This window comes from Mercurialis annua, linkage group LG3 (genome assembly GCF_937616625.2).
Source record: "Mercurialis annua linkage group LG3, ddMerAnnu1.2, whole genome shotgun sequence".
Classification (NCBI taxonomy): domain Eukaryota; kingdom Viridiplantae; phylum Streptophyta; class Magnoliopsida; order Malpighiales; family Euphorbiaceae; genus Mercurialis; species Mercurialis annua.
In genome coordinates, this window is record NC_065572.1 from 65051974 (window position 1) to 65068787 (window position 16814).

At 34.9% G+C, this 16814-nt stretch overlaps 1 protein-coding gene across 1 annotated transcript; it reads left to right on the forward strand.

The window, feature by feature from the left end:
* The first annotated feature begins 813 nt into the window (after window positions 1–813).
* Window positions 814–6527, forward strand: LOC126671124 (uncharacterized). Its single transcript, XM_056104941.1, has 2 exons — window positions 814–977; window positions 4208–6527. Exon 2 carries the CDS (start codon window positions 4604–4606, stop codon window positions 6365–6367), a length of 1764 nt encoding a protein of 587 aa, XP_055960916.1. The 5' UTR covers window positions 814–977; window positions 4208–4603; the 3' UTR covers window positions 6368–6527.
* Window positions 6528–16814: the final 10287 nt, after the last annotated feature.

Below are 16814 nucleotides of genomic sequence, written 5' to 3' on the forward strand. Positions count from 1 at the left end.
GCCTGAAATACCAAAATGAAAAAAAAATGAAAGTTCAGTGATCGAAATGAAAAAAAAATAGTTTAGTGACTGAAATAAAAAAAATTCGAAAGTTCAGTGATTTTCAGGATCAATTACCCCTGTTGAAACATTACCAAAAATATACCGATGTTTGTTTTTTTGGAACAACACTTTCAAAATCTAAAAAATTGCAAATTTTTTTAATCAAACACGTGATTTTCAAAACAAATAAAAATTTTAAAAGCGGTCAACGATAGCTACGTCCGGTGATGTAGACAGCTCAAAATGCGGAAGAAAAAAAACCGTCGGTGTAGATTGAATAAGCGGAAGGAAAATCGCCGGCCAAATTCTTGATTTGAAGTGTCTGATATGCATGATTTTTGAAAGATTATCTTCTTAAAAATCCCTCACCTTCTAACTCCAATTCGATTTCACCCAGCTCTTGTAAAGTTTTCAAATTTGTCCACATTTCCACCTTTCGTCTGTCAATTATACCCTTAAAGTATTAAATTGACATCTTTTTTACTGAAAAAAATTCAAATCAATATTTTATAGTATTTCAACAAATATTTTAAATAGTATCCAATGTTAAAATTTAAACAAAAAACTCATTTTCACTAAAATTTCAAAAGTTAATAAATTTCATATTAAACAATTGTAAAATTAAAAGCTAATAACTAATTTTAAAGTCTTTTATGTAACTATAATAATTTAAAAAATGTATTTTTTATTGAAATTAATTGAATTATTATTTTTGTTAAAACTAAAAAGCTAATGTTGTAAATTTACAGATAAATTGGGTTATCAAACACTTCATTAGTAGAAGAGTATATAATTAGATTTTGTAAGAGTTTTTTTCTCTTATTAACATCACTTAAAGGAATTAGGATTGTTACGTACAAAAACTTATCTTCTTCTTCAGATTTAGCCTTACCTTTGTCTATAATTTTTTTCAACTGAGCACCATGGATTTGAAGGTAATTAATTCCTTTATTCTTTGCTTTTTTTTTATTGATTTGATGCCTTTTTATCTGAGATTGTGCATAGCCGTGGTTTCTTATTTATTTTTGTGGATTAGGTGAAAAAAATCAGATAGATTCAGTAATTAATTAGTGCGATTGATTGAATCTGTTTTATGCTTTATAGAGTCTGTTCAATTGAATTGAAATCCTTTGTGATTGAATTTGTGTAGGTATAGGAGTCTGTTCAATTGAATTTGTTGCTGAGAATACAGGAAATTAGGGCAGAATGGAAATTGAATGCTTGTCATGGATTGGACACATGTGGAACCAGGTAACGAACATCTTCCGAAAGAATGTCGAACCTCTTCCGAGTGATATCGTTTGTGAAATACTATCTAGGCTTCCGGCCGATGAAGTGCTCAGATGCCTTAGTGTCTGTGAGGAATGGAGGGCAGTTGTTTCCGCTCCCTATTTTTCGCGCTACCACCTTACGAGAGCTTCTCCAGTTGTTTTAGTACAATATATTCCATACGAAAAACCCTTCAATGAGCCTGGATTGCAGTTTACTTTTATTGATCTAGGAGCTAAGATGGTCAAAATAATTTGCAGGAATCCGACTCTCAAAAGGGCGAACTACTTGCCTCGTGTCCTTTTTAGCTATAATGGATTCATTGTATTAGAGGCATCCTATTATCTATCCTATTTTTCATCCTATTTTCCACGGCTATCCTCGTATTTCATTGTTTACAACCCCATCACACAACAAGAAGTATACTTGAAGAAGCCATATAATAACACAGGCTACATCTGTGCTATTTATTTTCACAGTTTGACAGGAGAATACAGGACGATTTATACATTTAAAAATCCCAAAGCCGTTACCCATTGCTGGTCCTATCTAACATCAGCTCTAACCGTGACGAACTGGTTTCGGCTTCCTATAACTACTTTCGCGCCGCCTCTCAAGGATGGTCCTGTAAACATAAATGGGTTCGTTTATTGGATGATTGACACTAAAGCAATAGATTATACAGCTGCTATTCCTCCTCTATGCACTGCATATATAATCGCATTCAACACGAAAACTGAGGAAATCCGAGTTATGGCTCATCCAGGGACGGCATGTTCTAGCTGCGGATATAAGCAAAAATTGCAACTCTTACATGTGGAGAACAGGTTAGCATATACTCGCATATCTGTGAAACTCATAAAGATTTGGGTGCTTGAAGATTCTACGAAATGGCTTTGGGCTAAGAGGTATAGGGTCAATCTTGATTTAGACGTGAGACAGTACCCATCCGTAACACATCAATACTATTATATAAAGCTTTTTTACCTCCCAAACGGGCAGCTGTTAATATATTGGGATGGTGTAGGGTTGTTTCAGTATCATCTGGAGCTGAAAACATTTAGGAAAATTGATGTTATGCTCAATGGCCGAAATGTAATGAGTTGTGATAAGAAGTCATTATGCTGGACTTCTTACACCAAAAGCTTTGAGTCATTTCATTAAATTGTATGATTATTTCTTTCTTTTGTTATAATTCTCAGGTGTTGTGGCGATCCGATATTATGATTATTTCTTCCTTTTGCTGCTATATACTTCATTATTGCACTTCTTTCTGTAGCAAATTGCACTTTTTGTTTGTGGGTTCATCTGCCTGACTTTGGAGTACCAAGAAGTTCAACTCACTTTAATCCTTTTGCATCTACTTTTGATAAGCCGTTCAGCTCCAGATTCAGTTCTGGTTTCTTCAGTCAGGAAAAAGAGACAACCTATGGTGGCAAGCATGATCATCCTTTTAGTTTGAGCCATGCTTCAGCTGATGCGCAAGGTGTTGGATCAAGACAGGTAATGTCTTCGCCCGTGATCCACTCTTTGATAGCATTGAACCATCATCAAACTCGTGCAAAAAATCTGATAATATTCAGAAATGGGAATCCTTCGTTGATTCTAATATCATGTTGAGGCCCGAAGGTTCAAACCAGACACTGGATGTGGAAGAGAACAATCAGAAGAAAGAGGTTGGTGGCATCACTTTTGCTTCATCTCTTGATAAAGAGGACTTTGGCGAGACAGCAGATGCAGAAGTTGGTGATGTCGAAAATGGTAGCCAGTCTAGTCCTGATGCATTAGAGTATACAAATATTGGTGACATGGAGATTGACCAGATCAAGTCCACAGGGAAGAGCGGGAATGACAAGGAGTCACGATCAACGAAACTTTTCAAGGCTTGCCTTGCAGATTTTGTAAAGGAGGTTTTAAAGCCATCATGGAGACAAAGTAACATGAGCAAGGAGATATTCAAGACTGTTGTCAAGAAGACTGTTGATAAGGTGGCAGGAGCTATGTCGAGCCGCCGCATACCCAAGTCTAAGCCAAAGATAAATCAGTACATCATTTCATCAGAGAGGAAATTAACTAAACTAGTGATGGTAAATCCTCATTTCAGTCTTCCGTTCTATATGGAAATGCCAATAGATCTAGTGTTGCACCAAGTTTTTGCTTGACAAGTTTTACTGAAATCAGGTCAAAACATGCTTATTTTTCATTTATTCTTAGATATATTTACCACTTCCAAAATAGCTAACTGGGGGTATGACTTATTTATCTATGATCAATGGGTCTATGGAGATCTCATAATATGAGCTCCACTTATAAGTTTATTTGACTGTGATGATGACTGGCCGTCAGAAGAATATGTTATTTTTTCAACCTCCTCACCTAAAATATTGTTTGAGAAACATAGGTTAGCATGCATTGCTATGTATATTTATGTACATATTTAAGTTTCCTCAGGACATTATATTTCATCTGTTTACAAAATATAGGTAGTATATTCTGAAGGTTTGTTCTGTGAAGTAATTTCATCAGTTTATTTATTAATACATCTAATAACAAGATCCATCTTAAAGGGGCTGCGAGGACTCGTATCCTTTAAATAAGATAAGACTGACTCAAAGTGCAATGCAGGTTATAGGGTAAATTTGTTAGATGCACAATTATGTTTTATCAATCTGAAACTTCACCTGTATCTAGATTATAAAGTAGCTCGAGATTGTATTTAGTAATCAAGATAATCACGAAAAGCGACTATATCTGCTGTGATTTACAAGTTCTAATGTAGCCAAAAAATGAAACCACCGACTGTTTTCTTCTGGCAGTAGCAGAGTTCTTTTTCTTCTTCTGAATAACTTGATTTATTTATAGTGTGGATCGTGTGATCATGTGATTATGTTTTCAGGGCTATGTAGATAAGTATGCTAAAGGATAGAAGTTAGCATCATTAATTACGATTTTGGTCGAGTTTTGCTGTGATGACCACCTTTGTGGCTTCTGCGCATTGGAGCTTTGGGAATTGGTTGAATGTATTGCAAACTGCTGACTCTTGAGGATAGATGATAAAGTAACAGCGGCAGACTGCTCGGTCTTGATGAAGCTTGCATATTCTTTGCACAAGAATATAAAAAAGTTCAACAAGATGAATTTTCCAACAGCCTATTTTCCGACCTCAGCAAAGTTCTGAGGAAGCTCGAAAATATGTATGTAATTTGCTTCCTTGAATAATGATACGGTGCTTTTTATTTTATCCGTAGCTAGCTAATCTGTTAAGTGCAGTAACCCCCTTGTAAATTGCCTGATGTTAATGGATAAAGTAGATTTTTTGAAATTTAGTCAGCAATGGACAGTGGCAGCAAAAATTATATCTCAAAGGAGGTTTAACATTCTGGTAATCAGAAATACCATTCAGCAATCGTGGAGATTGAGAGGGGAATTTGCTATGGCCAGATTTCCAGATAATGTGTTCACTATCAGATTTGATAACCAACTTGACTACAAACGTGTTTTAGAAGAGAGGCCTTGGAACATCCAGAATCACCATTTCAACATCCAGGAGTGGCCAAATGATATCCCATTGTCAAAAATTAATTTTGATGAATCTCTATTCTGGGTGCATGTTAATGGGCTTCCACCAAATCTCATCACAAAAGAGAATGGTAAGATGATTGGTGAATTATTTAGTGGCTTTGTTGAAGTGGATTTAAATGAATTTGCCCCTTTATGGAGACAACATTTTCTGCGCATCCGGGTTAGAGTTAACAATACCGAGCCATTCAAGACAGGGTTTCATAACGTCACTGATGCTGGTGGCACAGAATGGATTTATTTCACATACGAGAAACTTCCAGATATTTGCTACTTCTGTGGATGCATGGGACATACAGTTAAATTCTGTCTTAAAAGAATTGACGAAGAGACAGAAGGCAAAGTTTTTATGGGAAGTTTGATGTACGGACCTCAGCTGAGGACTGCAGCTATGATGCATTCAAGCAAATTATCTTTGGTTAGAGCCAGGACCAGATATTATCAAGCAACTCAGCAAAGAGAGCAATCACAGGTCCCTGAAATGCAATCCTCAAGTCCTACACCAGCTCCTCCTATGGGTAATTCTTCTCAAACTTATGTTGTCTCTATGGCTGATAATGAAGTTCCAGTTGTTGTTTCTGTTGGTACCAATTACTTGTCTAGAATAATTAGTACTACTGAAGTGGATGTGACTATGTTGTCTAATTTAGAACAATGGAGGGTGTCTGATATTATGCAGTCAAATATTCCTGCAATGTATGGTGCTACTGAACCTATTTTTTCTACTCTTACTCAAACTGGGATACACAATCTGCTTGAACCAATGTCTCCATTTTCTTGTCCTTCTTTGACTGAACTGAGTCCGGTGAGAGAGTGGAGACTACCTCCAAACATGGTTAATGCTCTTAGTCCACGAGTTCAAACTGAGTATCGGCAACTATCTCCAATGGTGACTGTGGGTCAGGATCTGCAATCAGACATATTGGTCGATTATCTATATGCAAGTGGATACATAGGCAGCAATGAAGGAGGTATCTCAAGTGTTGATCTTGCTGAAATCAGAGAACTATTGAGTGATATTTATAGAGGTGGCCCCATCCCTATTATTGCACCTCCACAACAAACTGAACAACAAGCTGAACCAACGGTTCCAACTTCAGAAACCCAGGCAACTGTTGCTGAGCCAAAGAAAAAAAGGGGTAGACCTGCAAAGAAGAAAACTGAAGACACTAGAGGCACCGCATTAGAACCAAAGAAAACAAAAAGAGGCAAGAGGAAGCTGCAAACCACTGACTTTGCTCATCAATACGCTCCAATGGAGGATTTCTGTGATCAAGTAGTACCGGATCTACCTTTGCTGATTCATGCGGACGAAGAATCTGGCGACTCATTCCATGCTATGTTCGAACCTGGAGTCAGAGGATACATGCTGGATCAAGGTGTTGCAACTGACATCAACTCAACTTCTGAGGAAGAGTTACTGCTGTTTGAGAAAGGTTATGAGGCCGACCTAGAAGGGCCTCCGGAGCCCAAATGAGAATTTTCAGCTGGAATTGTCAAGGCCTAGGGAACAGCCTGACAATTTCCCAGCTTAAATCTTTTTGTAGAGCTTTAGCTCCTGATGTAATGTTCCTAATGGAAACCAAAAATAAGAGCAAGAAATTGAAAAAATTAATAGAAAAATGTGGTTTTCAGTATTCTTGTTTTGTTGATCCTTTGGGTATTTCTGGTGGTATTTGTTTAGCTTGGAAAGATCAAATTAGTGTTCAAGTGCAAGGTACAAGCCATTATCTCATTGTTTGCAATCTCACAGATCAAAAAGGAACCAATTTTGACATCATCTTTTGCCATTTACACTCACAGAGATCACTAAGAAATAATCAATTCCATGAAATCACACAACTAAAAAATAATCTACAAGATCCATTCTTGTGCATTGGGGATTTTAATGACATTTTGCATCATTCGGAAAAGGAAGGAGGAAATCCATTCTCCTATGAGCAACACCAAAGCTTTGTCAATTTTGTTTCTGATATGAATGTAACTGACATGGGATTTTCGGGTCCTGCATTTACTTGGTGTAATCGTCGAAATCCGCCTTACATGATCCGGGAAAGAATAGATCGGAGTTTTGCATCGGAACGGTGGCTAGAATTATTTCCGAATTTCCAAGTCTCCCATCATGAGGATATTGGATCAGATCATCGTCCTATTCTAATTGATACCTGCCGAACTCAAAGTACTTCAGCGAGAAAATTTTATTTTGACAAACGATGGGCAGCAGAACCAGAAGTGACGCAAATAATTCGCAATATTTGGGACTCCCAAATTGAAGGAAGCACGATGTTTCAAATTCACACAAAACTCAAAACTATTCGACATACTCTTTTTGAATGGCGCTCTAAAAATAGCACGAATTCAAAGAAAAAAAGGGATACGATTGTTCGAAAAATAAATGACCTCAAAAATCTTAATTCGGGTAATGTGGATTGGGACATTATACGCAATCTAGAGACTGAACTTGCGAAAGTGACACTAGAAGAAGAATGCTACTGGGCTCAAAAATCTCGGCAACTATGGTTACAAGAAGGTGATAAAAATACCAAATTTTTCCATGGAGCGACAAAAGAAAGTTATCGTCGCAATGTAATTCACGGAATCATGACTCCGAATCAACAATGGATAGAAGATCCAACGACTATAAAATCAGAATTTAGTAAGTATTTCCGTAACATCTTCACATCCCAAATTAATACCAATCACCCAAACATCTTGGCAAATTTTCAACCTAGGATCAAGACATCTATGAATGATATATTAATTTCTCCTATCTCTGATTCTGAAATACAAACAGCAGTGTTTTCTATTAACCCAGGCAAAGCACCTGGAGGTGACGGATTTACAGGATTTTTCTTTCAACATTACTAGAACATTATAGGGCCGGAGATCATTAAAGTTATTTTTTTTTTGAAATAAAGATCATTAAAGTTATTAATAGTACAAAAATACCATCTTCTTCAAAAAATTAAAATTAAAAATAATAATAATTTTTTTTAATTTTTTTTTTTAAAAATAATTCCGAATTTTTTGTTTATTTTTTTAATTTTTTTAGTTTTTTTAAAAAATATTTCTAACAAAAAAATTAAAAATAATAATAATTTTATTATTATTTTATATAATTAAAAAAATTAATTATTTATTTGGATATATTTGATCATTTTTTAAGTTTAAGGATTTATTTGTATTTTTAAAAATAGAAAAAAATATGTTTTAACTCTTTTCTAAATGAAAAGAGTACAATTTAATGCTTTTGGGTAGGGATGAAACATAAAAACCCAAAATTGGGTACAAATGGTGTTTTTATAAGGTCAGGGTATAAACGAAAAAAAATGCAAGGTGGGGTTTTTTTTAAGAAATTAAGCCTTTTTATAAATAGTTATCAGCTTGCTGTCTGAGCATACATCTTTTTTTCGTCCACATCAATTTGGTGTCCATTTTTTTTTTTAAATTGGAGAGGGGGAGCGTTTGTTGGAGAAAATGGACCCACGACTTTGACAACTTGCTGTCAAACGCTTATATCATTTGAGATACAGTTCGTTGGTTATTTGGTATTAGGTAATTGTTTTTGAAAAACTCCAGAATGACCAAGAAGGCAAGAAGAGTTTTATCAAATAGTTAGGGGGTTGATGTCCGTTTAGCTAAGCTTGCCTGCATATTATATGGATGTGTTTAGCTAACTTTGGTGGTCCAATTATGTATCCGTCGAGATAGTAAAGACTAAAGATTGATAATATATAGATATATCTATATCTATATCTATATAATAGTATAAAAGTGAACCCAAAGAGTTCAATTTACTAAAAACCTTATAATTTTAGCTTAATTGCATAAAACCCACAAAAGTCCAGATATAGTAAATGTCTATTTATGTAAAATACTCTTAATCCTGATATCAGTGCCCATACTTTTCTATTTAATTTTAGAAAAGCAGGCCTAATGGCGTATTTGTCTTTACATGCACGTTAAATGCCCTCATTTTCTTTTCTTATTTCAACAAAAAGGCCATAGGGCCACATATTTAAGGGTCTATTTTAGTAAACTTACATATGCTACTTATATAACGGATCAAATTTTACTTTTTATCTACAAAATACTCACTCTTCATATTACCCCCTGTCACGACCCAAATTTATGAGTCGCGACCGGCGCTAGGGAATGGGAGTGGTAGCTCCGAAACCCGTAGCAAGCCTAAAATCCTGTGTAAATTTTTTTCGCAAATCAAAACATACTTCATATATTAAAATACATGTGACCCCATTTACAAATAATATCAGAGTTAAAAACGCGTTATACAAAATTCTAGTTAAAATAATTAGACTACTGCGGACCGCTAGAATGAAAACCTTCTTTTTCTTCTTATACAAATGACTTCCGAGAATTAAAACTTCGGAAGCTTAACTCTTCAAATCATATCATACCATCCCTGAAAAATGGGAGGAGCAACGGGGTCAGTATAAAACTGAGTGAGTTCACCAAATTACACGCAATATCACATAAAGGGTTAAAATCCATTAAAAACCCATTCTATATATCAAAAATAATCTTTTGACATCATATTGCATATCTTCTTTACTTTCCTTCATAACTCTTTGTTTATTTCATAAACTTATAGTTTATAAGTATTTGTCGTCTTTGATTTCTTATTATGATATTGATATTTTTCTTTCTCGTTTTACTGCATTAGTTTTCGACTGAATCTTAAATCTAAGTTTATATTATGATGATTCTAAGTCGAACTAAATCATTGACAAGTCTCTTGTGACTTGATCCTTATGGTTGGGTCCCGAGATAGTTCAACCGAGTTACCCATAACCATATGGTACAGTCCCGAGATAATTCAACCGAGTTACTTGTACCATTTCTCAATCCCAGACGATCGATAGGAGTCCCGAGATAATTCAACCGAGTTACTCCTTAGGCACGGGTCTCGAGATAGTTCAACCAAGTTACCTTCGTGTCTACATTCGGACTCTGCACCCTGCAGGTCTTTTGAACTTAATTGTCGATTCATATGATTCCTATTGACATTTAATAGGAGTGTTTGTTCACATAGTGTCTCGATCTTGTTTCGTATTGATTCTCGATGTATCACACTTACTTTTTATTTCGTATGAGTTCCGAGGATTATCATCGAGAATGGATAAGATACAGGTCCCGGGATAATTCTACCGAATTCAACCTTGTATCTCAGTTCTTATTATTTTGTGTACCGTAGTACAATTCTCATTTCACGTTTTTGTATTTTTCGTTTTGTTATATTGATCCTTTATGGACCATGGCATGCACATTACAATCTACAAGCATACATCTATAACACACGCACGTATGGGTATTTATTATGTTTGATAGTACATATCGGAATGTACTATATTTCTTTATTCATATTTGATCTGATACTTGTATATTATTCGATATTCGATTTATTAGTACATATAGGAATGTACTGTACTTTTCTTATTTGTATTTGGTTCAATTTACGTTATTTTACTTTACCCATCCCCGGTACCTTAACATTTATGTTATTATCAAATTAATACATTGCGATAAAACATCATTTTCAAAACATACATACGCATACAATTTAAAAACAAACTTTTCAGATATATAAATATTCATATAGCTTTTCGTATTAAAATACGTAGCTTTATGAATATTAGCGAGTAATTTAAAGTGTACTCACCACTTGCTATCCAAATTCTTTAAATAAGCACGACGATATCTCGATCCATTCGCCTCGAGCCTTATCGATAGTCGCTTCTTCGAGTCTACGCAATTTCGATAACGCTACGAATTAATAAAATTTCTAAGTATAATTAATTTATCAAAAAGCTAATTTTCTAGTCTACTTCGGCTAACAAAACTCTTATCTAAACATAGTCCGACCCCAAAACAAAATTGATATTCTTAAATTTCGGAATGTCGCCTACAACTTTTGTTTAGGTCTCAGAATGAAATTCGCACCCGAAGGTGTCGGAATCTAGCCCATAAGATTTTTACATAGGGCTGTCCTAAAACTGTAGACCTGCTCTGAGCAATAAAATGTTCTGCTCAATTTGATCATCCTAGAGGCAGAATTAGAGAAAACTTAAAGCTGGACTATTGTAGTTAACATCTCAAAGTTTCCGTACCAACAAACGGAACTGGATTTGGACCTATACAGCCCGAGATATATCCTTTGCAATATCGCTGTTTTGCAAGACAGTTTATGCAAAATATCAACTAGTTTACGTACAACGTAACTTATCACACGTTGGGACTACAAATCTATCGACTAACATGGTTTAGCAGCAACAAAATCCAACCTCTTACCTCACTATCTAAAGCTTATCATAATTCAATTTCATTTAGGCAATCATTCATTAAAATAACCGAACTATTGATGTATTCTTGCACTCAATTTTCATTCAACATAATGAATCCAATTTGACTCATTTCTACAACTTAAACTCAACACTTATGAACATCATTTGAATCTCATCTTTTCATTTCAGATTAGGGGGCTGAAACCCCTACCAATATTTCATCAAAAATTTCATTCAAAACCTCAATCAATGCCACACACTTTCACAACCTAAAAATCAACTATCAAATCCTATAACCAGCATGAAATTATCATCTCCTAATCCATATTCATCATCCGCCATTTATAAACCATAACTCATAATTTCAGAAATTACCTTACCTTGGATAAAGTCTCTATGCCGAATAGTTCTAGGCTCCAATTCATCATCAAAATTCTATAATCAAGCTCAATAACACCTTACACAAACAAACAATCATAATCATAACTTAACCCAAAAAAAACGAAACCTTAACTCTGAAACCCTAACCATAATTTGATTTTCTTACCTCAAATTGAATCCATAGATCTGTAGATAATCGTTTCCTCGTTCCGTGGCCGCGAGAATCGCTAAATTCGGATCAAAATTGAGAAAGTTATGGGGTTTAGAAGATTTGTTGATTTTGGGGTAAGGGAGTTACGGGTTCTTCCTTTCCTTTGCTGCAAATTTTGCTTTGAATGAATGAATAATCATTCATAATCGATGATAATAAGTGGGTTAAAGGTCCACTTAGGTCCTTGAAGTTGCCACCTCCTTAACCTTCACTTTCTAACTTTTCTTTCGTCCAATTTAGTCCACTAATCCTTTAATTATTCGATTCTCGATGAATTCCGTATTATTTATTTTCCAAATAAATAATATTAGTATCATATCTTATAATATCACTTTCCAATAATTTATTTTGGCAATTTTGGCCAAAAACGCTCAAATTTCCATTTTGAGCTAACTTGCACTTTTTCTCACTTTTTCGTCCAATTTTCATTTTAATGACTATCAATAACAACTTTACCGATATTATTTTCTTATCTTGAGAAAATAGAGTAAAACACAACTTCCTCCGGAAGTTTGTGGTTAAAAGTCCACTTTAGTCCTTAAAGTGGCTAATTTGCACTTTAACCCTTATTCTTAACTAATCGTCAAACTTTCTTCTAAAACGATTTTGTATACTTACGAAACTTGACGATCATTGATTAATAATATTTCACGGACCTTGACGTGAATATTATTAACTCTGGCTTTTCAAATTATTTTATTTTATTCCCTTTTTGTCTTGATTAAATCCAATTTTCGCATAATAATTTTCCATTTAAATTATTATTCTACGATAATTCCAATAGACCCGCTTCAGTCTAAGTCCTTATTATCCAATCCTAATCTGATATTATCGTTCTTAATCTTTACGATTATGCCTCGTGGCACTACACGTAATACCTTAAAAATTTAGGTTATTACAATCTTCCCTCCTTATAAAAATTCGTCCTCGAATTTTCATAATCTTCTAATATCACTTAACCAATCCTTAATCAAACTTTATCATTCACTTCCTTCCATACTTCCGCTGCGGTACTCTGATTGATTATTCACCAACTGTTAACTTTATAGTTAGGTTTACACAATCATTCATCTAATACTGTTTTTAGGTGAAAGTGTCTCGATATACTTATCGAGTAACTTCTTATGCTAACCATCATAACCATCTTATTACTACTTGATTCATAATTATTATGAATCAATTCTCTTTATTCGACCTTTTTGAACAACGTATGTTTGTTCGTAGGGTTCATATCCCCTAACGTAACTAACTTCTATGTTCGATTTCCTCGTCCTAGAGGTAAACGTGCTTTGAATTTAAACACGTCCGCTGTCACTTTACATGTTTGTAAAGTAGCGTCGTTGTTCTTGTATTTAATATACAAGACCACCTTAGAGATTTGCAATTCAAATCTCAATACGTTGCGATTCGCATTACACTACTCGTCGTTCTATATACTTGTCGTGTTACATACGTATGTTTTCATATAGGCCTAACAAGATGATCAGTCTTGTCCTATGCCTCTATATACAGAGTCCTTGTCTGAGCTTACTTACGTTTAAAAACTTATCCGCTTAAAACCATGATACCTTTCATTTCTCAAATCATGTCATAATTGTGCACCGGTGTGATGACTTCTCTCATCACAAGAGTTGCAATGACACTCCTCTTTTCTTTTCAGACACACAATGTATATGATGCATGTCCTACTAGTGAATGCAATATGGATGTAGTGATGCAATTCTATTCGTGTCAATGCAATGTTTTTATGATTCGTGTCCGGGCACAATTATGTCTTTTCAAAACATTTCATTTCAATCAAATACTTTTCTTTTCATAAAACGGTTTTACGTAAGTTTCTTTCGACATCAGACTCTGTATTTCTATTCGTTCTTATCGTTTGTTGTTTTGCCGTTCGTAATCTATATACATCTTTTGCACATGAAAAGATGTGGTTCCACTCGTCTCGTTCAAACGTCGTTTGAAGAGTACGTGTCACGACCCATTTTCATGAATCGCGACCGGCACTAGGGTATGGGTAATGTAGTACCGAAACCCGTAGCTAGCCTAACATTTAACACATAAATACATAAACCTGCAGAAAACCAATGCTCGGGGGCAACCGAGACTTCAGCCTAATCTAGCAGTTATAATAATCAACAGTTAATATAACATACATATTCAATTCCGAGTCTAAAATGGATTTGTCATAAACCGATATAATAATATAACATGCCCAAGCAATATAACCAGTCGAACCAATCCGACAAAACAACTGTAATAATAGTAAAGACGTCTAGTCAACTACTGCGGTCTAAGAATAAAATAGTTTGACAGTATATCAAAATAATGGAACCTCCGAGGAAAAGTAAATACGGAGATCACCCGACTCTCTCAGATCATAACCCTGGGAAAATTGGGAAAACAACGGGGTCAGATATACTGAGATGAGTTCATACCACTATCTACATTTATTAAGTGGAAAACCTTTAAAACGTTTAAAACATTTAATAACGATATTACGGATAATAGTTGGAACCCTAATCCAGAATTCTAAATAATAATCATAATCCAATAGGTCTGGTCCCGAGAGCTGAGCTACACCGAGTTACCACTGACCACACTTATACCAGAGTCCCGAGAGCTGAGCTACACCGAGTTACTCTACCTGGTCCCGAGAGCTATGCTCACACCGAGTTACCACATTTCCATAAATACCTTTCCCAGATCAATACCGGTGCGCACGCAGTCCTAATGATGCCCATTAGGTAGCACGTTCCAACTAAGAGCCATAATATAAAACAGTTCGAAATATACGTACAGTATATATATTTAATATTAAAATAATAATTTACTTAATAAAGCGGTAAATAGTAAATATAAACTCACTGCTTGCTAATCCACGTGAAATACTGGCAAGCACTAATCCTGGTTCGCCTCAGAAGCACGAACAGTAGACGAGTCTAAACAAATAAAATGATTATTAAAAACAGACCCTAACTCTAGAGAGTACTAGACACCACATAGGACTAGCACAATTAACACATAGTAAATAAACAAGCCAAAGCAACACAAATATATCCAAAAGGTAATACAGCTCAAATAATACAAGTCTATTGAGTTCCCGCTTAAAATCCAATTTATAAATATTATTTAATAACTTTAAATAATAAATAATTTACAAATAGTGGGTTTGCCGAGTTACCAAATAACTACCAAGCTAACCTCACTTGTCGGATGACCCAAGTCTAATCCGACTCAAAACGTTTATCAAATATAAACCCGAGTTTATATTTATAAAACAATTTAACAAAATAAAAATCCATTTAAAAAGCGGAACTCAATAACTTCAATATCAAGTAACCCAAGTTACGAACCAAAAACTTAGTTGTATAAGTCAAATAAAGATTCAGGGACCAAATTGTATTTTAACCAAGTAGGGACTAAATTGTACTTTTGCCAAATAAGGACTAAATTGTACTTTAGCCAAATTGATATCCATAATCAAATAAATTACTTATATTTGTATTTAAAACAAAATATAAACTTAACCAACCAAAATCCACTTATTTAATTTATAAGATAAGTTTAGGGGCTAAATTGTCATTTAACCAATTTCGTGCCAAATTGATATTTGAATTAAATAGAATCACCCGAGTAATTATATTAGCCAAATAATAACTATCGTTTTCAACTTAATAATTATAAACCAAATTTAACTTCAAGTTATTATCAAGCAAAAATAAAATCTAACTTAAAGGATCTAATAATTTCAAACAAAGAAAGCTAATGATCAAAGTGCCCTATTAGCCATCTCCTTCCTTAATTCAAAAACAAACAGACCCGCCCATCATCAACAAAATCATAACTCACCATGTTTGCTACTGATCATAACTTCAACATCTTAATTCACTCAATTAATAAGCTAACACACATCCTCAATTACAACAATCAACACTAATCATATAATCAATAACATTTTAAACACCAAACATCAAGAATCTAACAAAACATTACTGCCAAATCCTAAGCTTTCCGAGGACGAAGAACGAAATGGAAAAATGGATTGATAACTCTACGAAATCATAAACTAACAATTAACCCAAGAGATTATGATCATAAACAAGTGAAATCATAAGCAAAGAAAAGGAAAAGAGTTCGGCAGAAACCAGTTGAACAAAACAGAACATAGCCAAACAGAAAACGGAAACCGTACGGCGAATGGAAACGAGGTCGATCACGTACCGTTCAACGAAAACGAGGTGGGGAATCGAAGGTATATGAGTCTAGAACGTCTGAGATCAAACGGAAACAGTTTCGATCTAGACACGAGAGAGAACGAACCAAATTACGCAATGACGTTCAAAGGTAAAATCTGGAAATCTATGAAATCAGAAAACTTACCGGACAGCGATCTTTGGCAGATGATAACGGCTTCGATACTCAGCGAAATGACAAGCGGAAAACGGCTAGGGTTTCAGTGATGAGTGGTGAATATTTTCTGTTTAGAAGTCGACTTTAAATATCGAGAGGAGATGGGTCGAAAACGAGTGCGAACAGGGCCGGGCGAAGGGGTCCATGAGCTGCTGCCATTCACGAACGGGAATGGCCATATTTGGCCTGTTCCCGTTCGAGAATGGGCCTGTTCCCGAACGGGAACAGGCCAGAAAAAGGATTCCCGTTCGGGAATTCCAATTCCCGAACGGGAATGAATAATTTCTACTTTTTTTTTTATTTTTAATTAAAAAAATATAATTGGTTTAACCAATAAATCACACCCAAACCAAACAACTCGAACCAAGCCACTAATATCGAGATTACTTCAAAACGACCGGGAAAAATGTCGGAATTTAAATGTAAAAAAAAATGAAAAATTTTACGGGATATTACATTCTCCCCAACTAATTAAAAATTCGTCCTCGAATTTAACACGACAAGTAAATCACATCAGAACAACACGTAACACAAGTAAAACTACAAAAGTCACAGAAAATCAAGATATCGTACCTCACGGAAAAAGAAAAGGATAGCGATTCCGCATATCCAATTCG

Bases quoted from the DNA above. Each gene is read 5' to 3' on its own strand.
- LOC126671124 (XM_056104941.1), top strand. From the start codon at position 4,604: ATGTTAATGGATAAAGTAGATTTTTTGAAATTTAGTCAGCAATGGACA.